This window comes from Canis aureus, chromosome 8 (genome assembly GCF_053574225.1).
Source record: "Canis aureus isolate CA01 chromosome 8, VMU_Caureus_v.1.0, whole genome shotgun sequence".
In the NCBI taxonomy this organism is placed as follows: domain Eukaryota; kingdom Metazoa; phylum Chordata; class Mammalia; order Carnivora; family Canidae; genus Canis; species Canis aureus.
The window spans coordinates 27,870,356-27,895,331 of NC_135618.1; the positions used below are offsets into that span (position 1 = coordinate 27,870,356).

Consider the following 24,976-nt stretch of genomic DNA (forward strand, 5'->3'; position numbering starts at 1 on the left):
GGCACATTAGCACTCTTTAACACAGGAGAAACAAATGATCAGAGAAGTGCTTTGTCCAAGGTCACAAAGCAAACAAATGGCAAAATTCAGCTCTGAAACCAAGTAAACCTGAGGCTCTTTCACATCACATTGTTATATGTAGGAGAAATAATCCCTGCTTTCAACATAACCTAGTTGAGACAATAAATATACACACACTCACAAACACACACTCATGCATGGAATGTACGCTCTAGTTTCTTGTAGTAAGTATACGCAGTAGGAAAAAAAAAGTATTGTGTTAAAGGAGTTTAAGTAGAGTTTTTTGTGTTTTGTTTTTTCAGGTTGGCTTGACCTGAAAAGGCTTCCAGGAGGAAGAATTGAGGTGGGCCTTGCATAAAAAGTATTAATAATTAAAGAACAGAAATGCACTTTTAAGGTGGAGGGAACAGCATAAAGAATTGCTGCCAGAACATGTCTCCTCAGGCAGTGAGTTGCTTAATTTGACTTGATCAAATTTATAAAAGGAAGCAGCGTAAGTGACTCAAGGACCAAATTATATTGATGACTATAAATCTCAGGATAAAAAGTTTGAACTACTACACTATAGATAATTGAAGAAAAGGACTAAGAAATTAATCTAGTTGCAGTTTATTGACTAGATTATAACAGGTAAAGCCAAGTAAGAGAGGAAAATGTTAAGAAACTTATAGTATTTAAGGCATGAAACAACAGGTTCCTGAAGTGATTTACAGTGGAAAAGGAGAAAGCAACATTAAATACAACAGGCATTATGTGACTAAATGGATTAAGAGAAGGCTAAAAAACAGTGATACTGCTGAATGGAAAGATGATAAAGCAACAGAAGGGAGAATGAGGAAAAATAATCTGTCAAGCTCAAAAAGACATTTTTTTCTAGAAACAGAATACCAAAAAAAGGAGAGATGAAACAAAGGTAAAAAAAAAAAAAAAAAAAAAAAAAAAAAGAAAAGAAAAAGAAAAAAAGGTTTAGCAGATTCAAATAAGGAAATAAATAATAATTAAACAGGCAGTTGTTGAGCGCTCCTGAAGACAGGGATTGTGCTGGGCTTGGGAATTCAAAGCTAAAGAAGCTACAGAATATAGTCCTTAAAATCAAGTTGCTTACACTTCATTACAGGAAGACAGACAAAACAGAAATTCACTGTCAGTTCAATATGGTAAGTTAATCCAGAGTCAAAAGCTTGATGCAATAGAGTATAAAACACAACACAGTAAGGGCTTTTAATAATTTATTATAAGTATTAAGACCTGTTGTTGTTTATGACTTTCTAACAGATGGAAAAAATAGACTTTTTACTGAGTTGTTCAGCAAATGTTTAGTCAGGCACGTGGAATTAGAGAACAAAATAGATGAATTCCTTCTCTCATGCAATGTACAGTCCATACCTTCAAAGAAAGACAACTAAAGAGGTGAGTACATAGTGTTGTAATGGGAGAAACAGAGTATTATAAACAAACATACAAGAGGGAACCAACCTACTTCAAGAAAGTAAACTTGGAAGGAAGGTCTAAGGGATGAGTAGGAGTAATCCAGAGGATAAGGTATATTGCAGATGAGGCCAGAGGGAAAGAAGGCAAGAGTCTTTAAAGCAGAGGAAATACATGTGCAAAGGTCTGGAGCCTGGAATCCAAAGAGAGCAGTGTGTTCAATTAACTGAAGCTCAATACACTTTCACTGTAGATCAATGTGGGGTAAGAGTGAGGGACATGTCAGAGTGGGGGTTGGGTGGGTAGGTTTCAGCAAGAAATGAAGCCTGAGAGAATGTGGAAAGGTCCAAATCATAAGTTGCCTCATAATTCTTTTAATTTTAGACATTTTGCTTATGGCAGTATTAAGCGAGGAATGACATTCTCAAATTTGTCTTACTTTATAAGAGCACGCTGGTTAGAGAATGGGTTGGAGAGGCACCAGACTGGAGGCAGAAAGTCCAATTAGAAAGGACCAGGATAGCGGCAGTTGGGGGGCAAGGTGGAGAATAATGACTAAATTTGGGGGATTTGGGGATCCCGGGGTGGCTCAGCGGTTTAGCACTGCCTTCAGCCCTTCAGATCCTGGAGACCCGGGACTGAGTCCCACATGGGGCTCCCTGCATGGAGCCTGCTTCTTCCTCTGTCTGTGTCTCTGCATCTCTCTCTCTCTCCCTGTGTCTCTCATGAATAAATAAATAAAATCTTTTTAAAAAATTGGGGGTATTTATAGACTAGAATCAAAAGAGAAACAAGTCGGAAGGTTTAGTTGTGGAACCCAGAATCTGATGTGCCTCGGGGGCATTGGGGGCAGACATGATGGATAAATGCTAGCTCCTTCAAGACCCCTTGTGCTAGCTGTGCCATGTAACAGTTCTGGCCAATGAGTCTGACTGGTCCCACCTCTTCTTCCTTCACTGCCTTGAATATGAGGTTGTAGCAGCCCTCTCCTAACAAGGAGGCAAAGGCCAGATGAATTGTTGAAATGACAATCCTAACCAGCTGCCATCTAGCTTTGGGATGCATAGATAAATTTCCCATTTATTGGTTCGGTTTTAATTAGCTGCAGCTGAAAAATACCTAATATGCATGCAATTGGAGATTTCCAGGACAGTAGGATATATATGGGTCTGGAGTAGAACTGGCTTGAAGACTGGGGAACTTTAGGAATCATCAGCATATAGATGAAACTAAATTCAAAGAAGTGGAGTAGTCCAGGGAGCGCGGAGGGCCAAAGTCAGAGCCCTTATAAACACCAATATATATTTAAAAGTAGGGCAGGAAAATAGGAGATTGGGATGGAGTGGCCAAAGATGTAGGAAGAAGAATATTGAGAAGCTAGTGTCACAGAAGCTAAGGAAGGAGAAGTTTCAAAAGAGAAGCCAACACCTACAAGGGTGCACATCTCAAGTACACAGTGTCTGCTGAGAACTCCTCCCTGGCCCCCGAGACTCCTCCTATGTGTTCCTGTACCTTTGTAATGTCCCATTATAGCACTCCTCCAGCTCTTTCTCCCCTGCCCGCCACCACAAGGTGGTGTCTTCACTTGAGACAGCAGGAGTCTTGCTCATATTTGCATCCCCAATGCCTAGCCTCGCACAGTACCTGGTACACACAGGCTCTTGGCAGATCAGGGGCCGACCACCGTCATAGCTTAGGGAGGAGGGATCCCAGAAAGAAAAACGTTATACAAATAGGATGAAACACTAAGATTACTGGGATGTTTAAAAGGTGGTTCAGAGGAAGGAACTTCAGAGGAGATGGTGGTAGGTCGTAGCTCTGGGGATAAAAGGGTCGGAAGGATACGTGGCGCAGACACAGGAGAGGAGTACAGGTCCTCAGGACGAAGCGCGAGTCTCTCTGCTCCTCGGGGGCAAGGGCCCGTGGCGCTCTTCCTTGCTTTACCGGTCTCTTCCTCTAGACTAAGTTCCCCGAGACAGGGGTCGTGTTGTCGGTGTTCGGCACACAGTGGGTGCTCAATAAATGCTGAATGAATGTGTATCTCCGTATCCCGAGCGCCCATCACAATGCCCAGCACCCAAGGGTGCCCGATAAAGGGCTACCGGGTGAAAGGCTAAATAGACGGGCCTGGGTGCAGGTCGAGCTGGAAGACGACGGAGTCGCGACAGGTACGGAGGGCTCGCCAGCCTCGCCGCCCTTCGCCTAGCATGCATCCTTCCACGTGCCCCGTCCGCCCGATACTCGCAGACAACGTCGCACGCCTCCCCGGGAACCCCGGCGACTACTCACTCCCCCCCCACCCCCCGACCTCAAGCCTCAAGTAAGCCCCCAACCACTCACCAGCCGCCCAGCATTCCGGCTCCACGTCCCGAGCACACGCACTGCGGCCATCTTACCCGGAAATGACAAGCGCGCGGACCACCAACCGGGAGCCGGGGAACGCGCCGCCCCCCGAGCGGCCAATGGCGAGGACAGGAACGAGCCTCCCCCCTCGACAGCCAATCAGGGGGAGGGGCGGGGCCTGAGCCGCGCTCGCGGAGGTGAAAGAGCTAGCTGGGGCTGGAGGGGCGGGGCCGGAGGGGCGGGGCCGGGGGCGGGGCCGGAGGGGCGGGGCCGGAGGCGGCTCCAAGGTGACATCGCGGACGAGGTCGGGCCGGACTTGCTTACAGCCAAGCCTCTTCGTTCTCCTCCGGGAAGTGGAAACGGACACTGTTCAGGACACTGTTAAGGGAACACAAAGGAAGGGCCCCTACCTGGAGAGTGATGGTGAAGACCTGAGGGATGACTGGGAAAATATCCCCTTTCTGCTGGTCTGGTAACCGCCTTGGTCACAGAAAACGCGACATTTCTATGCTTTGTAGCAAGGCTGAGCACCAAGTGAGTTACAAGTCTGCGCTGGAGTTTAGCGCCGCCTGCAGCCCAGGGCGTGACCCTGGAGACCTTGGATCAAGTCCCACGTCGGGCTCCCTGCATGAGGCCTGCTTCTCCCTCTGCCTGTGTCTCTGCCTGTCTCTGTGTATCTCTCGTGAATAAATTAAAAAAAAAAAAAAAGTCTGCGCTGGAATACCACCCAATGGCGGGTATTTCTTACTCCCATTGAGTTTCTTGGTGACCAAAATTGCCTTTACAAAAAAAATTTTTTTCACAGAAGATAAAGAAGGTTACCTAATGTCTGAAATAAGGATACCAACATTATCTTCCTTCTTAAAGAATGTTGTCAGATGCAGCTGCCCACACATACAATATGTGTTACAGATCTATACCCTTGATTGGTATACCTTGACTTGGCTGTTGCAGAACGTCAAATTGAGGTCAAGCTGATAAGGGGGAATAAAAGATCAGAGCTTTAATAGTTAATCTTTCTCAGAGCAACTAGGACACCAATTTCTAGAAACTTCCAGGATGACATTTGCCTGGTTCTTGCCTTCTACATGGGAATTAAAATCTGAACAGATGTCTAAAGAATTAGGGATCCCTGGGTGGCTCAGGGGTTTAGCCCCGCGTTTGGCCTAGGGCCTGATCCTGGAGACCCGGGATCGAGTCCCACATCAGGGTCCCTGCATGGAGCCTGCTTCTTTCTCCCTCTGCCTCTCTCTCTCTCTGTGTCTCTCATGAATAAATAAATAACTCTTAAAAAAATCAGCCTTTATTCTTTTTTAATAGTATTATTATTTTTTTCATTTAAAGATTTTATTTATTTATTTCAGAGAGGGAGTGAGCCCAAGCAGGGGAAAGGGCGGAGGGAGAGGGGAAAGCAGGCTCCCCCCGGAGCAGGGAGTGCAGTGCAGGAGCTCAGTCCCAGGACCCCCGAGGCCAAGGCGGGCTCTTAACTGACTTAGCCACTCAGGCGCCAGCCTCCAATAGTGATATTCAATGAAAACAACTTCTTTTGAAGTACTGGTTTCATTGCATTCCCTAGATTCTGATAAGTAGAGCTTTCATTTTGGGTACTTAAACAATTTTCTATTAGCATTTCTTCTTTTACCTATGGTTTATTTACAGGTGTTTGTAAATTTCCAAATACATATGTTTTCTGCTTGTTTTGCTTCTCTTTTTGGAATGAATTTCTAACAAAATTGCATTTTTAAAAAAGATTTTATTTATTTATTCATGAGAGACACAGAGAGAGAGGCAGAAACACAGGCAGAGGGAGAAGCAGGCTCCATGCAGGGAGCCCGATGTGGGACTCGATCCCAGGTCCCCAGGACCACATCCCGGGCTGAAGGCGGAGCTAAACCGCTAAGCCACCCGGGCTGCCCCCAAACCATTTTGGTTAGAGAATGCCACCTGTATGATACATATTCTTTGGACATTGTTTAGATTTGCTTTATAACTTAGTCATTTTTTATAAATGTTTCATGAGTCCTTTAAGAAAATATGTAATCTATAACAACTGGTTGAAGAATATCTATATATGGAAATAATATGTACATAATATATCATTGCCATTAAATCAATCTTATTTGTTGTTTTGTGCAAATCATCCTATTGGGCAGCATGGGTGGCTCAGTGGTTTAGTGCCTGCCTGCAGCCCAGGGCTGATTCTGGAGACCCGGGATCGAATCCCATGTGGGGCTCCCTGCGTGGAGCCTGCTTATCCCTCTGCCTGTGTCTCTGCCTCTCTCTCTCTCTCTCATGAATAAATAAGTAAGTACAATTTTTTAAAAATCATCCTTATCTTAACTAAATTTTCTCCTGCTGAATCTAGGGCATACAAAGTTTTGAATAGTTAGATTTTCCTGGTGAATTCAACTTTTTATAGTGACTGTTTTTGACAATGATAATGCTTTTTGTTTTTTTTGTTTGTTTGTTTTTTTAATTAATTTATTGATTTATGGTAGTCAGAGAGAGAGAGAGAGAGGCAGAGACACAGGCAGAGGGAGAAACAGGCTCCATGCACCGGGAGCCCGATGTGGGACTCGATCCCGGGTCTCCAGGATCGCGCCCTGGGTCAAAGGCAGGCGCTAAACCGCTGCGCCACCCAGGGATTCCCCGATAATGCTTTTTGTATTAAAGTATAATTTATCGTTGAGATAGCTATATCAGCTTTCTTTTGAAAGTTGGTGTTTAATTGGTGCCTCTTTTCCATCGTTTTATTTTCAGCTTCTCATGATCTTTCATATTTTAAGTGCAGCTTTTTTTTTAAATTTTTATTTATTTATGATAGTCACAGAGAGAGAGAGAGAGAGAGGCAGAGGCACAGGCAGAGGGAGAAGCAGGCTCCATGCACCGGGAGCCTGATGTGGGATTTGATCCCGGATCTCCAGGATCGCGCCCTGGGCCAAAGGCAGGTGCCAAACCACTGCGCCACCCAGGGATCCCTAAGTGCAGCTCTTGTAAATAGAATATTCTTTAAAAGAACCAATCTCTGGCTTTCAACCAGAAAATTACTTTATAGTTTCACTTTTATCAGTTGTATTTGTGAGCTTATCTCTACTTTCTTGCTTTAGTGCGTTCTTTATCCTGCTTTTTTATGCCAACCCAATTTTTCTTTTTAAAAAATTTTTAAAAAATTTTTATTTATTTATGATAGTCACACAGAGAGAGAGAGGCAGAGACACAGGCAGAGGGAGAAGCAGGCTCCATGCACCGGGAGCCAGACGTGGGATTCGATCCCGGGTCTCCAGGATCGCGCCCTGGGCCAAAGGCAGGCGCTAAACCGCTGCGCGACCCAGGGATCCCTCTTTTTTAAAAATTGAAGTATATTTTCCCCTTAGTTCATTTTCCCTTTCAGCTGGTTTAGAAGTTATACACAATTGTTACTTTATTGGTTACTCTTGAGATTTTAGCTTGCATGCTTATCTTTTTTTTTTAAGATTTTATTTATTTATTTGAGAGAGAGAGCACTGGAGTGCACGAGGGGGAGAATGGGAGAAGGACAGAGGGAGAGGGACAAGCAAACTCCTCACCAAGCAGGCAGGGAGCCAGTCCCAGGACCCTGAGATCATGACTTGAACCTAAGGCAAGATGCTTAATTGACTGAGGCACCCAGGCACCCCACTTGCATACTTATTTTAAAGTCTTAAATCAATTTATGTTTTAACCCTATGCCCAAAGGAGACCTGAGAATTCTTTAACTTTAGTCATCCACCTCTTGATTTACACTCTTTTGTTGTCTAGTGTTATTTTACAGAATGTTATTTTAGATAAACTGACATGTTTACAATTTATTTGTTTCTTTTTTCTTCTTACATATTAGACTTTCCCTCTGAGGTAATTTTTCTTTCTGAAGTACATCCTCTACAGAGTATCTTTAAAAAAAAAAAAGATTTTTTATATTTATTCATCCAGGATCACATCCTGGGCTGAAGGTGGCTCTAAACCACTGAGCCACTGGACTGCCCCTCTACAAAGTATCTTAAACTCAGTTTCTGTGTATCTTTATTTCATTCTCATTTTTTAAAGATAATTTTGCTGGGGACCTAATTCTGTATTGATGGTTATTTTCTATCAGCATTCTGAATCTTTGAATCTTTTTTTTTTTTTCTAAGATTTTATTTATTTATTTGGCAGAGAGAGGAGAGCACAAGCAGGGGGAGTGGCAGGCAGAGGGAGAGGGAGAAGCAGGCTTCCCACCAAACAGGGAGCTGGATGCATGACTCCATCCTGGAACTCCGCAATCACCAGCTAGGTGGAAGGCACATCCTCAACCAATGAGCCACTCAGGACCCCCCTTTTTAAAAAAGAAAAAGATTTTACTTTTTTATTCATGAGAGACACACAGAAAGAGGTAGAGACTTAGGCAGAGGGAGAAGCAGGCTCCCTGTGGGGAGGGAGTCAGTACCCTGGGATCAGGCCCTGAGCCAAAGGCAGACAGACACTCAACCACTGAGCCACCCAGGTGCCCCTGTTGTCCTTTTTTTAAATGTAAGTTCTATGCCCAACATGGGGCTTGAACTCATGACCCTGAGATCAAGAGTCCCATGCTTTACCCATTGAGCCAGCCAGGCATCCCAATCCATTGTCTTTACTTCCATTGTTCTGTTGAAGAATTTGTTGTCAGCCTAAATGTCTTTTCTTTGTAGATAATTGCAAAGACCTAGCATCTAACCCAACTCTACCACTTATTATGTCACCTTAGCATGTCACTTTGATTCCCTAGGTCTCAATTCCTCCTCATTGGTTAAATGGATACAATAACCCCGACCTCACAGCTTTGTGGTGAACATTAACACAGAAAATGTCTATGAAAGCATTATATAAGTGCTTATTATTTACTCTTGCATAGCTAATCTCTCCATTATCTTACCATTTTGCTCACTTCCCCCTCCCACTGGAAGTAGTTAGAATTAGGTGAACTGATCAGAGGCAGGATTTCATAGCAAATTTAGAAATGAAAGCCAAGTTTCCTGAGAAGGTTAAGTTTCTACAATAGGACTAAGATGTAAAACAGAAGTAGAGCTTTACTATTCCATCCCCACTGCCGCTTCCTTCCTTCAAATTCTTATTATCTTTTGGGGTGCTGAGGTGTCTCCGTTGTTAAGCGTCCGACCCTTGATTTGGCTCGGGTCATGATCTCAGGGTTGAGTGATCTATCAGTTGAGACCCCATAACAGGGTTCGCACTCAGCAGGGAGTCTGCTTGGGATTCTCTCACTTCCCCTGCTCATGTGCATGCAAGCACACACACTCTCAAATCTTAAAAAAAATTTTTTTTGGTTATCTCTAGCATAGATTATTGCACCATTTCCATTTTTCTCTTCAGGCTTTTAGCCCTATTTACCCTCCACATATTGTCAAAGCCAACATCCTAAAATGCAAATATGACCACTTACTTGATTAATTAATCTCGCAGCTCATCCTTCATATTGCAATGTCCCAGATTTGGTTAAATATATAGAGTATGTGTTCCCAGAATGTATCTTGTCACAAAAGTGGTAGAACAGTCTCTTAGTATTAGTTGTGGTAAAACACCACTTAGGATTAGGAAACAATGGTATTTACATCAGATCATCCAGGTTCATGTCCTGGTCTTCTAGTTAACTGTGTGGATTTGTAGCAAATTGTTTAACATATGCAGCTGTAAATGGAGGTAAAAATTGTTAAGCACTTCAACAGGTTGTGAATGCATGCAGTGCATGGTACCCAAGTAGATGCTCAATAGATATGGTCTGTTACTGTTGTGGTTTATCATATGCTATTTCTGTGCCCTTCGACTTAGATTAGTATATGTTAAATATTGTTTGTATTGCTATTCAGGATAACATTGTAATTGATTACTTCTCAGTGTCTCAAATACCCCTTCAGTAAGTTCATGGTAGAAGCTGCCTTACTCTTCTTTGCTTACCTAGAGGCTTGCATGTTATGCGATACTCCATTATGGTAGCAATTGAACCGCAAGCAGAATCCAGAAGCCTGCCATGGTCTTAGGTGAAAGATGGTGGTCGCATTATCATGAACTCGCCCTCACTTTGGACAAGGTAAAATAACTTTGATTTTTTAAAAAAGATTTTATTTATTCATCCATTAGACAGAGACACACAGAGAGAGGCAGAGACACAGGCAGAGGGAGAAGTAGGCTCCATGCAAGTAGTCCGACGTGGGACTCGATCCCGGGACTCCAGGATCAGCCCTGGGCCAAAGGCAGACGCTCAACCGCTGAATCCCCCAGATGTCCCGGTTTTTGGCTTTTTAGAACATTATATTACTGATTCTGATCTGCCCTTTCCCACCCATCCCCAAATAAATTGTGTTTCACAAGAGAAAAAGAATACTATTAGTTCTACTGCTACTATTACTATACACACACACACCCTTGTGAGCAATGAGAGGCTCACGGGTACGGAGGGGCAGCCTGCAGAGAAAGCAAGCCCGACCAGAGAGATGGTGGTCGGTTTATTGCAGGATCCAGACCTTTCTTGCACCTGCAGCTCTGGACACGGCAGGATCCTTGAGAAAACAGAAACACACGTTTGCAGAAGCCTGCGAGACAGCTGGAGAATCCACTTAGAGTTGGAACGTAGGGTTTCTCCACGCCGCATGTTTTCCAGCGACACGTTCCCTTACGTGCCCCGGCGAGCCCCCTTCCCCAGGCCTCCCCCCATCTCCCGCGAGCGTCGGATTGGACGCAATTTTCCGGGCACCACGTCTTTAAGCACAGCTGGGTCCGCCCGCGCACGCGCACTGCCGCCGGCCCGGGCGATCCCGGTTCCCAGCGCTGAGCGTCCGGGTTGGTTTCCGCTGCTTCCGGTTTTCCGGGCGCCGGCGCGGCCTCTGAGTTTCCGCCGCATCCGGCGGCCCCCAGCGGGGACGGACGCGTCGGAGCTGTGGGGCCGCGGCGAGCGTCTCTTCCTTCCACTCCGGCCGAGGCCTTGTCGCTGCGGGCCGGGCCCCAGGGCGCCCCCGATGGCGGGGCAGCGGGTGGAGGTGGACGGCGGGATCATGGAAGGGGTGAGTGAGTGCCCCGGTGGCGCTGCAGGACTCTGCTAGGGAGGCGTGCGTCCCTGTCTGACGCTGTCTTCTCCCTCTTCTCGCACCCGCACCCTTGGCAGGGCGGCCAGATCCTGAGGGTGTCTACAGCCCTGAGCTGCCTCCTGGGCCTCCCCTTGAGGGTGCAGAAGATCCGAGCCGGCCGCAGCACGCCGGGCCTGAGGTGAATCGGGGCGCTGGGGGTGGGGGACGGGGGTGGGGCTCACTGAAGGCGGGGACCGGCTGCGTGCTTGGGGCCTGCGGTTGGGGTCGCGCTGTGTGGCGGGGGCATTGAGAGCCGGGGTGGTGATGCTTGCAGGATCTCGGCCCCAAGGTTGAGGGATCTGAAGCCGGGCCCAGGGCCCCGGGGGACCAAGCTCCTGCCCTGGCCGTTAGAGGTAGTCGGGGCTGTGCGGCCTTGAAGGCCTCGAGGGGCAAGTTGAGAAAACAGACCTACGTGTTTTTTTTTTTTTTTTAAGATTTCATTTATTTATTCATGAGAGACACACAGAGAGAGGCAGAGACACAGGCAGAGGGAGAAGCAGGCTCCATGCAGGGAGCCCGACGTGGGACTCGATCCTGCGTCTCCAGGATCACGCCTTGGGCCAAAGGCGGCGCTAAACCGCTGAGCTACCTGTGCTGCCAAGACCCACGTTTTTTCTAGAGTTTCTTAGAGTTCTCTAGCTTCCTGAGGAGCTGTTACCTAAAATGTTTTCTCACGTCATTGGGCATTCCAAGTACCTGGAGAGGTTGCGGCAGCGAGTGAGATGGATCCGGGCAAAACGCCGCTTTTTTAACCAGTGTATTCTCTGCCGCTGCGCCTTTTAGAATCATAGCTCAAGAGGGATCCTGAAAAAAAAAAAAAAAAAAAAAAAAAAAAAAAGAAGGGATCCTGAGAGGTGTTATTCTAGCTTTCATTCAGACCTCTAAGATGTTAGGAGTACAATCAGAATTACCAGTTGTGGACGGGTAAAGACGTTGACACTTGACCTTGTTTCTTCTGTCTGGGAAGCTAGGTGTGTCACTGGCTAAGGTCCAGGTATCTGTGCCTGTTATCAGGGGACCCAGGTTGAAGCCAAACTGATTCCTTTGGACATTGTAATAGATCAGCAATCTCTTCATCTTTTATTTTATCCACATCCCATTTTTGAGTCATTAAAAGGCAATTATTGATGTTTGTGAACATTAATTACCTTAGTCACAGCAGTTTTTTGCAGCAGTTTCACCAATAGGAAAATCCAGTTCATTAAGGCTGTTTTAGGTACTTCAGTAGTTTGCCAGAGCTGCCATAACAAAATGCCATAGACTGGGTGGCCTAAGCAACAAATTTATTTTCTCATTGTTCTGAAGCCTGCAGGTCCAAGATCAAGGTGCTAGCAGGGTTGGTTTCCTCTTAGTGCCATTCGGGAAAATTCTTTCCGGGTTTCTCCTTGGCTTGGAGATGGCCTCTCTCTTGCTGCCACTTCACATGGTCATCCTTCTGTGCATGTGTACCCCTGATGTCTCTGTATGTCCGAATTTCCGCTTTTTGTAAAGACACCACAGAGAATGGATTAGGGCTTACTCTAACTGCCTCTCTCTCTCTCTCTTTTTTTTTTTTTAATATTCTATTTTTAAGGAATCTATACCCACCATGGGGATTGAATTTACAACCCCAAGATCATGAGTCCCAAGTTCTACTGGTAGAGGCAGCCAGCTGTCCCCTGTCTCTTTTTAACTTAATCACCTCTTTAAAAGCCCTAACTCTAAATACAGTCACATTCTGAGGTACTAGGGGTTAGGGCTTCAACATAAGAATTTTAGAGGAATGCAATCAGCCCATAACAGGTACTATACATCATTCAATGACATGTAAGTGAGATTGGTAGCATTGGGATAGTTTTTTCAGTTTTCCTCTTTGCATACTTCTCATTTGCAACAATGCATCATTGTAGGTGTTTTTAGCTAAAGTAAGTGGTTTGGAAAGAACCCTCAAAGTAGTACCTCTAAGCAGGTAGTCAAGGTACATAAAAACCCAAAAGAAGCTCTGATACTGAAGATATAGCACTTGTTGTGGTTGGACCTTGCTCTTTTCTTGCCATTGCAGTTTTATAAATGGGTCATAAAGTAATGGGGATATAGGCAGTCTGAATGCACACGTTTTGATGCAGTATTATGACCTGAAGGCCTCAACATTTATCTGGACTGGAAATGATTCGAGATTTGTGTGATGGGCAACTGGAGGGGGCAGAAATCGGCTCAACGGAAATAATATTTACACCAGAGAAGATTAAAGGTGGAATCCACACAGCAGATACCAAGACAGCAGGGTATGTATCACTTATGTTCCATGTAAGTATGGGCTTTAGACTAAGGGTTCGGGTACTGGTACTGTCATTACTAGACAAGTTGCTTAACCTCTTTGGGCTTTAGTTTCCTCACTTTTAAAATGGAAATGAAACACTAATCTTTCTGGGATAGAGATTATGTAGTTTTGGGGATCTAATTGCTTATCAATTATAGCTATCTAGAATTTTGTGTATAGTACAGTGCATTTGTTTCTTTTTATTATATGAAAACAGTATTGGAAATGATGAAATCTACACTCTAGTAAGAGTAGGTAGTTTTTGCATTGTATGTAGCATATTTAATTCTTAGCTTGCAGCTGATTGTGGGCCATATTCTACTTTTAGTCTAGGTATTTTGTTGTCTTTTAATAGATGATTATGCTATCCTGTTTAGAAATGGTTAGATATGATCTTGGGGCTTTTCCTCCCTTTGGAAAATGGATATTTAACAATTAAATTGAAACTTTATCCTTTTCCAAGAATTCTTCCTTTTGTTGATAACACATGTGAGTACTTTTTGTGTTTTCTGGGTTATTTGGCTGATTGCTATTGTAAACCATATTGTTTTTACCAAAATCTTATCCATTTACTAGGAAATTTGATAAAATAACCTAGTAATGTAAATCTGGTGCCAGTTTGTTTCAGAAACTTTTAAAATAGATTTTGATTATTTTAGTTTATGAAAATGTTGAGTGGGGTGCTGGATGTCTCAGTTGGTTAAGTGTCTGCCGTTCCCTCAGGTCATGGTCCTGGGGTCCTGGGATCCAGCCTGCTCAGCAGGGAGTCTGATTCACCTTCTCCCTCTGCCCCTCCCCCCTGCTCTTGCTCTCTTGCTCTCTCTCTCAAATAAATAAAATCTTTTTTTTTTTTTTTTAAAGGTAATGTTTAGTGGTAATTGAGACTTGAGTGATGCTGTGAGTAGACCTCTGAAAAGGGGCTTGCTACTAGGCCTAAAGTGAGGTTTGCCAAGTGAGAACTTTCGAGGGGATTAAAGAATTTTGAGGTATCTTTGTAGTCAGTACATTATTTGGAGTATTCTTCTGTACTAAAAGGGGGGAGGTTATAATTAACCAACTATCTAAAAATTGAAACAATAGAATTTTGAAGTTGCAAGAGAGAAAATAGAAACCATGTATTTCCAATCCTTCCTCCACTTTGTGAATGAGAGAATAAAGACCTAACATCCTGGGTCAAGTGATTTGCCTAACATAATGGAGTCAAGGACAGAATTAGATTAGAATGTAGGGTTTATAGCTTCTAATCCACTAGACTGTATGGGAAATGAATTTAAAATTAAGAATGCAGCTCTATTCAGGAGACTAAGCCAAGCTTTTTCCCAGCAAGAGAACATACCTTACTTATTCACATTCTAACATTTGTATCCTTAACTATGATTATAGTACCATGTGTTTTCTTAGATGTCTACCTTTGTTTTTGCAATTTCTTACTCTACTAAAATTAAGATTTTCTTTTTTTTTTTTTTTTAAGATTTAATTTATTTGACAGAAAGAGAGAGCACAAACAGGGAAGTGGCAGGCAGAGGGAGGGAGAGGCAGGCTCCCCTCTGAGCACAGAGCACAACATGGGGCTCGATCCCAGAACCCTGGGATCATGACCTGAGCTGAAGACAGACTGACTGAGCCACCCAAGCACCCCTCTTTTCTTTTTTTTTTTTTTTTTAAAGTTTGTTTGTTTGTTTATTTATTTAATTTATGAGAGATTCAGAGAGAGCACACAAGTGAGCAGTGGGGAGGGGCAGGGAGAGAGGGAGAGGCAGGCTCCCCAGTGAGCAGGGAGCCCAACTCAGGGCTCCATCCCAGGACCCTGGGATCATGATCTGAGCCAAAGGTAGATGCTTAACCAGTTGAACCATCCAGGTGCCCCTAAGGTCTTTTTTACTGTTCTTACAGTCTGATTTTATTTGGGGCAGTGGGAGAACACTTTAAATGTTGGGTTCCTCAGAGGAAATAAACACTGAGAAGTTTAGTAGTTTTTACTTTATGGTTTACTGTAAACTGAACATTTCCGAGTTTTTTCACTTGCTCCTCACTTGCTTGATTCCTTAAGAACAGGGATTATATTGTATGTTTTCTCTTATACTACCTAACACTTTATGCAGTCTGTAAATGTTTAGTAAATTAATGAAATGCATTATCAGTGATAGACTGTTTATTTCAACACATATACATTGCTACCATGAGAATGTTAAGTGAAGGTCTGTCTTGGTATTATAGGCTATGTCAAATCTGTATTACAATCTGTATATGAATGCGACAGCTTACTTAGAAAATCTGACCAAGTGTTTCATTTTATAAAATACTTCATATTCTAGAATTATTTCTCATAGTTTCTCACATTATTTTACTCTAATGACCAAACAGAGATAAGTTACAGATTATTTCCAAGTAAAATATTCAGCTATCAGTCTTTGTAAAATACTATTTTATCAGATCATAAACTCCATGATAGTAAGCACTGTATCTTAACTTGATACAATGCCTTGAACAATGCCTGTGCCTGGTAAAGATTCAGATGTAATTATTTAAGTATTTCTAGACTTTGACTTCTGTGTGTATAACTATCTGTTATTGTACAAAAAGTTAATACAGTTTAATTGATTCTATTTCCTATGCTATATTTTTAGACTTTGACAGTATTAAATACATTTTCATAAATTGCACTCTCAGAAATCCTTTTATAAAAACTTAAGAATAATTTTATTTTTAAAAAATTCTTTTTTTTTACTTCTTTGTAAGTTAAAGATCACAGAACTAATGTATTGAATTCAAACTTAGATTTGCTGATCATTTAAGGCTAGTTCCTTCTATTATGGAAATTCTGTCTTTAAGTTTCTGGATTTTCTTAATTAGGTGGGGTGGGTTTTTTTTTTTTCTTAAAGTAAGCACTTCTTCCAGTGTGGGGCTCAACCTCATGACCCCCAGATCAAGAGTTGCATGCTCTACTAACAGAGCTAGTCAGGTGTGGCCCCCCTTTTTAATGGGGTGTTTTTAAACTTTAGACTTATATACCTGTTATATAAACTTTAGGATATATACCTGTTTTCCCAGTTGTCTATGCCTCAGCTGATGGTGATGTGTAGTAATACCATGTTCTTGAGACTTTAAAAAGAAAATGCAGCTAACCCTGTTTTGCCTTCTCCTTAGGAGTGTGTGCCTCTTGATGCAGGTCTCAATGCCCTGTGTTCTCTTTGCTGCTTCTCCATCAGAACTACGTTTAAAAGGTGGAACGAATGCTGAAATGGCACCACAAATTGATTACACAGCCATGGTAAGGGCTTTTGTTGTTGTTGATGAACTAAGATGACCTCATATATTCTTCTGAATCTCCATTCTTTATTTAATATACCCTGAGTTGTTTGTGTACATACCTGTTTATTTCTTTTTGGTGTCTAGTTCTGTTGTGGGAGAGGGTAAGGGATTGTGTTTACTTTTAGATTTTGTGTTATATTTTGAACAGTGTTTATAGTGAATTATTTTAAAACCTCAAGTATAATTGTTACAGAAATTATATTACTTCCATAAATCAGTAATTTATAAATATCAGAATTATGACTTGGAAGAAAAAATTAGAGAATTAAACACTGTGTTTGATAAGAGTTGGTGAGGATGTTAAGAAATTGGAACCCTTGTATACTGTTAGTAGAAATGCAAAATGGTGCAGCCACTAAGGAAGACTGAAGATTCCTCAAAAAATTAAAAATAAAACTACCATATAATCCAGAAATCCTCTTTTGAGTATTTACCCAAAAGGATTGAAATCAGGGTCTTGAAGAGATATTAGCATTCCCATGTTCATTGCAGTACTATTCATAATAATCAAGGTGGGAAAACAATCTAAATGTCTGTTGATGAATGGATAAAGAAAATGGAGCATATACATACAGTGGAATACTATTCAGCCTTAAAAAAGACATTGTAGGGTGCCAGAGTGTCTCTGATTAAGCGTCTGCGTTAGACTCAGGTCGTGATCCTGGGGTCCTGCTTCTCCCTCTGCCTATGTCATAAATAAATACATACATACATCATACATACATACATAAATACATACTTAAAAAAAAGACATTCTAGAATATTTGACAATATGAATGAACCTTGAGGACATTATGCTAAGTGAAATAACCAGTCACATGAAGACAAGTACTAGTGTAATTCCACTTTTATGAGATATTTAAAGTAATCAAATCCATAGACTCAAAGAGTAGGATGGGGTAGAGGGAAGGGAGAATAAAGAGTTATTAATCAACAGGCATAAAATTTCAGTTAGGCAAGATGAGTAAGCTGTAGAGGTCTGTACAACATTTACATATAGTCAACAGTATATTATGCACTTAAAATTTTGTTAAAAAGGTAGAGCTCATGTTAAGTGTTCTTTTTTTTTTTTTTAAAGATTTTATTTATTTATTCATGAGCAACACAGAGAGAGAGGGAGAGGCAAAGACACAGGCAGAGGGAGAAGCAGGCTCCATGCAGGGAGCCCGATGTGGGACTCGATCCCAGGTCTCCAGGATCACGCCCTGGGGCTGTAGGCGGCGCTAAACCGCTGCGCCACTGGGGCTACCCAAGTGTTCTTTTCTCAACAGAGATAAAATTTAAAAAATTTAAGTACCATATTTTGACTGTAAATTTTGAAAATGATTAAGTGTGCTTATACAGTTAGTAGGAGAGAAAAATGGTGTCTTTTTTTTTCCTCCCAAGTTTTTTATGGTTTAATTATAGCAAAATTCATCTTTTTAGTGTACAGTCCCATGATTTTTGACACATAGTTGCAAGCCAGCCACCACCATCAAGATACAGAATTACTGTAAAAAAATTCCCCTTGTACTCTGTGTAGTCAGTCCCATGCCCTGGCCCTCGGCAACTACTGCTCTGTCTTGTATAATAGTTCTTGCCTTTTTTCTCTGAATGCCACATAAAGGAATAATATTGTATGCAGCTTTCTGTGTCTTTTTTTTTTCCACTTACCATAATATGTTTGAGATTCATCTTTGTGACTTGTTTTAGCAATAAAAGCTAAGTAGTATTCTATTATATGGATGTCCCAGTGTGTTAAGCCATTCATCTGTTTGAAGGACATTTGGGCTGTTTCCAGTTTTTGGCAATATGGAAATGTCACTATTAACATTTATTTACAGGTTTTTTACGTGAACATAAGTTTTCATTTCTTTTGGATAAGTTCAAGGAGAGGGATTGCTGGTAATAGTAAGTATATATCTAACATTATGGCATACTGCCAGATTGTTTTGGTATCCAATGTGGCTGCATTGTTTTGCATTTTCACTAGCACTGTATATAGTTTTAGCTATTCTGCATCTCTCCAGCACTTGATATTTAATTTTTTACCATTTTAATACATAGTATAATCTTTAAAAAAAATTTTTTTTAGAGGGAGAGCTTGGTGGGGGTGGGGAGGGGCAGAAGGAGAGGGAGAGAGAATCTTAAGCATGTTCACACCTCACACCCAGCATGGAGCTTAACAGATGGCTTGATCTCACAACCTTGAGAATGTGACCTGATCCAAAATCAAGAGTTGGATGCTCAAACAACTGAGCCACCCAGGCGCCCCTGGATGGTACAGTCTTTTAAAATCTACTTTGATAGGATTTGTAATGAAACTTAGTTTCAGGAAATGAACCTAATTAAATATTACAGACTGCAGCAAAAGATAAATGTTAAAGGTATTTGAGCAGAGCATTTATATAGTAATCATTACATAATATATAATTACATAAAAATGAAAACTTAGAGAATGGTTGAATAAGTTATTATGCTAGAATGTCATGCAGTTATTTAAATATAGTTTAGAAAGACTTTTAGGATGTCAGGAAAAATGCTTCTGTTTATAACATTAGATGGAAAAAATGAGGGTAAACATTGTATGTGCAGTGAGAGTTCAATGTATAAAAGAATTGAGAAGGCAGAGATGCCTAGTTGGCTCAGTTAGTTGAAAGTCTAAATCTTGATTTTGGCTCAGATCATGATTTCAGGATCATGGGATTGAGCCCCATGTTAGGCTCCATGCTGTGCATGGAGCCTGCTTGGGATTCTCTCTCTCCCTCTCCTTCTGTCCTTTCCCTACTGATGTTCTCTCTCTCTATCTCTCTCTCTCTCTCTCTCTTTTTCTCTCTCTCAAATAAGTAAATAAAACTTTAAAAAATTGAGAAGGCAGAATGGAATGCTGTTCACTAATATCCTCTAATTTCTTATGCGTTATATTACTGAAAGGTTAGGATATATTATTGTGTGGAGTAAAATAACCACTAAGATCAAGTATCCTGAGTTCTGACATTTTTTTTTATTAGACAGCCCTGATTAATTAAATGTTAAACTTTTAGTTTACATATCAGTTATTTTATTTGAAAAACAGAACTAGCCTACACATTTTTACGTACTAGCTCAGTGCAGAGCACTTTTGTTTAATAAATATGCTTGTTGAATCACTGAATATTTATGGTTAAAGTAACAATAAACTGATGTTTCAGGTTTTCAAGCCAATTGTGGAAAAATTTGGTTTCCAATTTAATTGTGACATTAAGATGAGGTAAGTTACTTATTTGTTAACCCTTTGGCCCACTATTTGTACTTAAAATAGTGGGGAATTAGACCTTAGAGAATTATTCTGGAACCTACTACTTCTTGTAATAATTAGAAAATAATTGTAGGAAATACAATTTATAGGAAATAATTATGCTTTGTGCTTAAAAACAGTAAGTGGCAGGGGCATGGGATCTTAAAAGCAGATAGATATGCTATTTGCTTGTTTTTAGGGAGAAATATTTTTAAGGGAATTGCTACACTGAGGGGACCTTCATATCGAGTGTTATCCATGCTCAGCACAGATGGAGTACTTTCTCTGTGCAAACAACTGGACTAGGCACTACAGTGTCATAAAAGGGATTCTCCTCTACAGTGCATGCAGAATTATTTTCCTAAGAAACACATTGGACATTCAGATGATTTCTCTTCAAGCCTTCCCTTCTGTCACATGATAACAAGGCCAGATTTCTTGGTGTGGCATTTAAGTGTGCTGCAATCCTGTTCCAGTTTACCTTTCTAGCATCAGTCCCTGCCCTTGCCCCCATGCATTCTAACGTGTTTACTTGCTCTTTAACTGTACTTTGTGCCTCTGGGCTTTCATTTCTTTATGTTTTTCCTCCCCTGCTTTCTTAAAAACTGGAAATCCTATATTTTTTTCAAAATGTAACTAGTAATTTTATTTTTTAATTTTTTTTAAGAAAGATTTTTAATTTTTATTTTATTTTTTAATTAAATTTTAAATTTATTTTTTAATTAAAAAAATTTTTTTTGTGACTTATAATTTCTTGTGTGAATTGTCCATGGGTATATCTCAATTGGAATTCATATTTGCATCTCTCTTGTAGTCTTTTTACAGTCTGATGTCTTCTAGTAGGTTACTTATAGAGCCATCTCTTGATTGGATAGGGAGCTCCTTGTGGATAGGAGCACTGTTACTCTCATCTTTATGTTCCCAGCATCTTCCATAAAACAAATGACAATATTGGAGTTAAAATTTTGTTAGAAAAAAAATTTTTTGTTAGTGTCCAGTTACTTAAATATTCATCATATATTTACTGAGTACCTCCTACTTACCAGACATTGTTTTAGGGCACTGCAATAGCAGGAACAAAATAGACAAAGTTCTGCTATCAAGGAGCTTAAATTCAAAAACAGCACTGTCAAAAAGAACTTTCTGCATTGAGGGAAATGCTCTCTGTCTGTCCAATATAGTAGTCACTAGCCACACATGACTACTGAGCATTTGAAATGTGGCCAGTGTGACTGGGGAGCTGAGTTTTAAATTAAATTTAAATTTAAATAGTCACATGTAGTTTGTGATTACTATATTGGACACTATTACTTAGAAATTTGGAACGTGAATTATATGTTTGGATATCATTCACAGGTTATTTTATTGTAAATGTTTAGCTTTATTTTTGTTACAATCAGTTTATGTGAGTATTTGTCATACTTTTTATAGAGGCTACTACCCAAAAGGGGGTGGTGAAGTGATTGTCCGAATGTCACCAGTTAAACAGTTGAACCCAATCAATTTAACTGACCGTGGTTCTGTGACTAAGATATATGGAAGAGCTTTTGTTGCTGGTGTTTTACCATTTAAAGTAAGTTGTCTAGAAGTTTATGTGGGTCTTGGTATTATGTCATCAAAATTTTGAAATTATTAAAAGCACTTAATTTTTTTAAGATCTTATTTTTAAGTTTGCTCTGTGCTCAATATGGAGCTAGAACTTAAAACCCCGAGATCAAGAGTTGCATGCTCCACTCCATGGGATGCCTGGGTGACTCAATTGGTTAAACATCTGCCTTTGGCTCAGGTCTTGATCTCAGCATCTTGGGATTAAGCCCTGTAGCATCAGGTTCTCTGCTCAGAGGGAAATCTGCTTCTCCTTCTCCATCTGTTCTTTCTCTCTCAAGTAAATAAATAAAATCTTAAAAAGAAAAAAAAAGAGTTGCATGCTCTACCAACTGAGCCAGCTAGGTACTCCTAAAGCACTTAAATTTTTAATATTTTCATTAAAAATTTTTTTTGTAAACATTTATGCTCTTTACTCTTGAAAATCTAGTTTTTATATAATGCATGTAAAAGTTACTAATTATGTTTCTTTGAAGGCTTGAAAACAATTGTCAAAATAATTAATTTTTTTTTTTTTTCAAAATAATTATTAACTTATTTTATTCTTATTTTTCTGTCTTGTCAAAATAGGTAGCAAAAGATATGGCAGCGGCAGCTGTAAGATGCATCAGAAAGGAGATTAGGGATCTGTATGTTAACATCCAGCCTGTTCAGGAACCTAAAGACCAAGCCTTTGGCAATGGGAATGGAATAATGTGAGACAATACACTTTTTCCTGGATACTGATTGAGAGCTCTGAAATAATTATTCTGTTTGAATTAAAGATTTGTGGTTTTTTTAAGTATTACAGTTCTAAAAATGCATATTTTTAAGGACATTCCTACCTAAAAAACAACAGTATGATGAATTAAAATGATTATTTTATTCTGAATTTTTTTCCTAAGGATGGTTTGCTTTTTCTTACATTGTAAGAGTCTTTTCAGTCTTAAGCTAATCAGAAGTTAGCCTTTGAAACTGATCCTGAGAGAAATATTTCCAGTTGTTTTTCTATACCTCAACTGTGAAGTCCATTTACATATAAATATTAGATAGGCAAAGGTCTATTTAGAAAAGAATTACATTAATTTAATTAGGAATTACTGATTTAAATATAAAAATGCTTGGGGTGCCTGGGTGGCTCAATCAGTTAAGCATCTGCCTTCAGCTCAGGTCTTGATCTTGAGGTCCTGAAATTGAATCCCATGTCAAGCTCCATGCTCAATGGGGAGTCTGCTTCTCTTTCTCCCTCTGCCTCTCCTCCTGCTCATGCTCTTCACCCATGCTCTCTCTCTCTCAAATAAATAAATTAAAAAGAAAAAAAGCTAAAAAAATATAAAATGCTTCAATTGATCTTTTGAAGGATGAGAGTATCTCTTATGGATAAAAAGCCTCGTTTTCAGAGTTTCTATTAAAGGGTTTAAATGCATGTTCATTTGCTAATACTATCTAAAAACTGTAAAACAAAACCAAACATTTCTGTAGAAAGATTTTTTTCTTTTTTTATTGAAGTATAGTTGACATACACTGTTAGATTAATTTCAGGTGTGTGGTATAGTGAATTGACAATGTTATGTTTTGCTTATCACAAGTGTATTTTCCATCTGTCACCTTACAATGCCATTACAATACCACTGACTATATTCCCTATCTGTACCTTTCATCCTTGTAGACTTACTCTACAAAACTGGAAGCCTGAATCTCCAGTTAAGTGTTCTTAACTGAATCTCCCATTTTCTTCACTTATCTTGCCCATCTCCCATCCCTTCCCCTCTGGCAACCATCATTTTGTTCTATATCTGTGTGTCTGTTTGTGTGTTTGTTTTGTTTTTTAGATTTCATGTATAAGTAGAATTGTGTGGTATTTGTCTTTCTCTGTCTGGCACTTAGTCTGTTGCTTTCTAGGTCCACCCATGTTATCACAAATGGTAAAACCTCATTCTTTTTTATGGCTGAGAAATACTCTATTGTGTGTATATGTACCACATCTTTACCCATTCATCTGTTATGGACACTTGAGTTGCTATTGGCTATTGCAATTATTGATAGATATGTACTTAGTACCATTTTGTTAATTGTTTTCTGGGTGTTTTTGTAGTCCTCTGTTTCTTCTTCTCTTGCTCCCCTTGTGATTTTTTTTTTTTTTTTTTTTTTTTTTTTGCTCCCCTTGTGATTGATGACTTTTGGTAATGTTCTTTCTCTTGGTGTTTTATTTTCTGTGTGTCAAAGTTTTAGTTTTGTGGTTTCCTTGAGGTTTGTGGATAACATCCTAAGTATATAGCAGTCTATATTAAGTTGGTCACTTAAGTTTGAACACATAAAAAGATCTTTTCATTTTAGATAATTATAAAACCCTTCATATTTTTAATTTTTATTAAAGATTTTTAAAAATTATTTATTTTAGAGAGAGAGGAAGAGGGAGAGAGAGTGTGAGTGGAGGGAGGGGCGGAGGGAGAGAGAGATCCCAAGCAGACTCTGACCTGAGGGCAGAGCCCCATGCGGGGCTCTATCTCACAACCCTGAGATTATGACCTGAGCCAAAATCAAGAGTTGGATACTCAACCGGCTGAGCCATTCAAGTGCCCCTCATAGAATATTTATGGTAAAGTAGAAATGGTATCATTTAGTGTGGATGACAAAACTTCTAGAAGAGCCATTCCCTTACCTGTGAATGGATTAGAATCTAGTGTGACTTCTTGTTGGAAGTGCTGAAGAATACTAATGCCCTCATGAAGCTGGAGAATGCTAATCATGCTGTTCTTTGTATAAAGAATTTCACTTTTGCAATATACTAGATCTAATCCTATGTACTTAATAGTCACTATTCCACTGTCTTGCATTTGCATATAATTTTAGAATATTTATAGCATAGATAGTAATACTTCTTTTTTTCTTATATAGCATTATTGCTGAGACATCCACTGGCTGTTTGTTTGCTGGATCATCGCTTGGTAAACGAGGTACAGATAAATGAAGGGGGTCCACAATTTCTAGTGGTAACGTAAAATTTTTTAATTATCTGTCAGGTGTAGAGTGTAGCAAGTGTAAAAGAATATGATTAACTGATTCTGTTTTATAGTCAGTTAATGAATTAATTAAAAAATAAATAAAAAATTAAAAGTAAAAAAATATAGTCAGTTAAAATTTCAGCCTTTCTCCTGACTTTATACTTTGAAAAAATCTCAAACTTATGAAAAAGTTGAATGACCAATGAACATCCATATACTGTTCTCTAAGGTTTACCAGTAGTGAACTTTTAGCTACAAGTTTGTGTGTTTCTGAACTATTTCAATATAAGTTGCAGATAGGACATCTCACCCCTGAATACTGCAGCATGGATGTCCAAAGAGCAATACCTATGTAATCACAGTACCATTTTACACCCAAAGAATTTGTCTCTTATATTCTGATATAACCAATTCCCTCTAAAATATTTTTTAGAGCAGTGGGGCTTGTTTGTGGGTTGTTGTTGTTTTTTGAGCACTGACAGAAGTTGGTCATGTCTGTTCAGTTTCTTTCCTGCTACAGAATAGTTTCACCATTCTTTTTCTCTCATGATACTGACATTTTGAAAAGTCCAGTCATTTTCTCATAGGATTTCCTACAATTTGGATTTGTCTGGTTGTC

The 24,976-nt window shown here is 40.2% G+C and overlaps 2 protein-coding genes across 9 annotated transcripts in view; one reads left to right on the top strand and one right to left on the bottom strand.

Annotated features, from left to right (window-relative positions):
* Positions 1-3,938, bottom strand: part of DBT (dihydrolipoamide branched chain transacylase E2) — a 54,205-nt gene extending 50,267 nt beyond the window's left edge. For both annotated transcript variants that reach the window (XM_077905596.1, XM_077905594.1), the window contains exon 1: positions 3,790-3,938. In XM_077905596.1, coding sequence (XP_077761722.1) covers positions 3,790-3,840 — 51 coding nt within the window. In that variant the 5' untranslated portion in view covers positions 3,841-3,938. The remainder of the gene's footprint in view (positions 1-3,789) is intronic.
* RTCA (RNA 3'-terminal phosphate cyclase) overlaps positions 1-24,976 on the top strand; it is a 55,146-nt gene that overhangs the window by 2,822 nt on the left and 27,348 nt on the right. For 2 of the 7 annotated variants that reach the window (XR_013384552.1, XR_013384553.1), the window contains exons 1-8: positions 10,649-10,838; positions 10,940-11,040; positions 13,022-13,165; positions 16,348-16,471; positions 19,683-19,741; positions 21,200-21,341; positions 21,944-22,068; positions 24,251-24,309. Coding sequence is in view for 3 of the 7 variants with exons in the window: in XM_077905591.1 (XP_077761717.1) it covers positions 10,794-10,838; positions 10,940-11,040; positions 13,022-13,165; positions 16,348-16,471; positions 19,683-19,741; positions 21,200-21,341; positions 21,944-22,068; positions 24,251-24,309 (799 nt within the window). In the remaining 4 variants the exon portion in view is untranslated. Of the gene's footprint in view, positions 1-323; positions 365-9,739; positions 9,869-10,648; positions 10,839-10,939; positions 11,041-13,006; positions 13,166-16,347; positions 16,472-19,682; positions 19,742-21,199; positions 21,342-21,943; positions 22,069-24,250; positions 24,310-24,976 lie in introns of those variants that run through there. The other 5 variants (XR_013384554.1, XM_077905591.1, XM_077905593.1 and 2 more) reach the window with 5 other exon arrangements.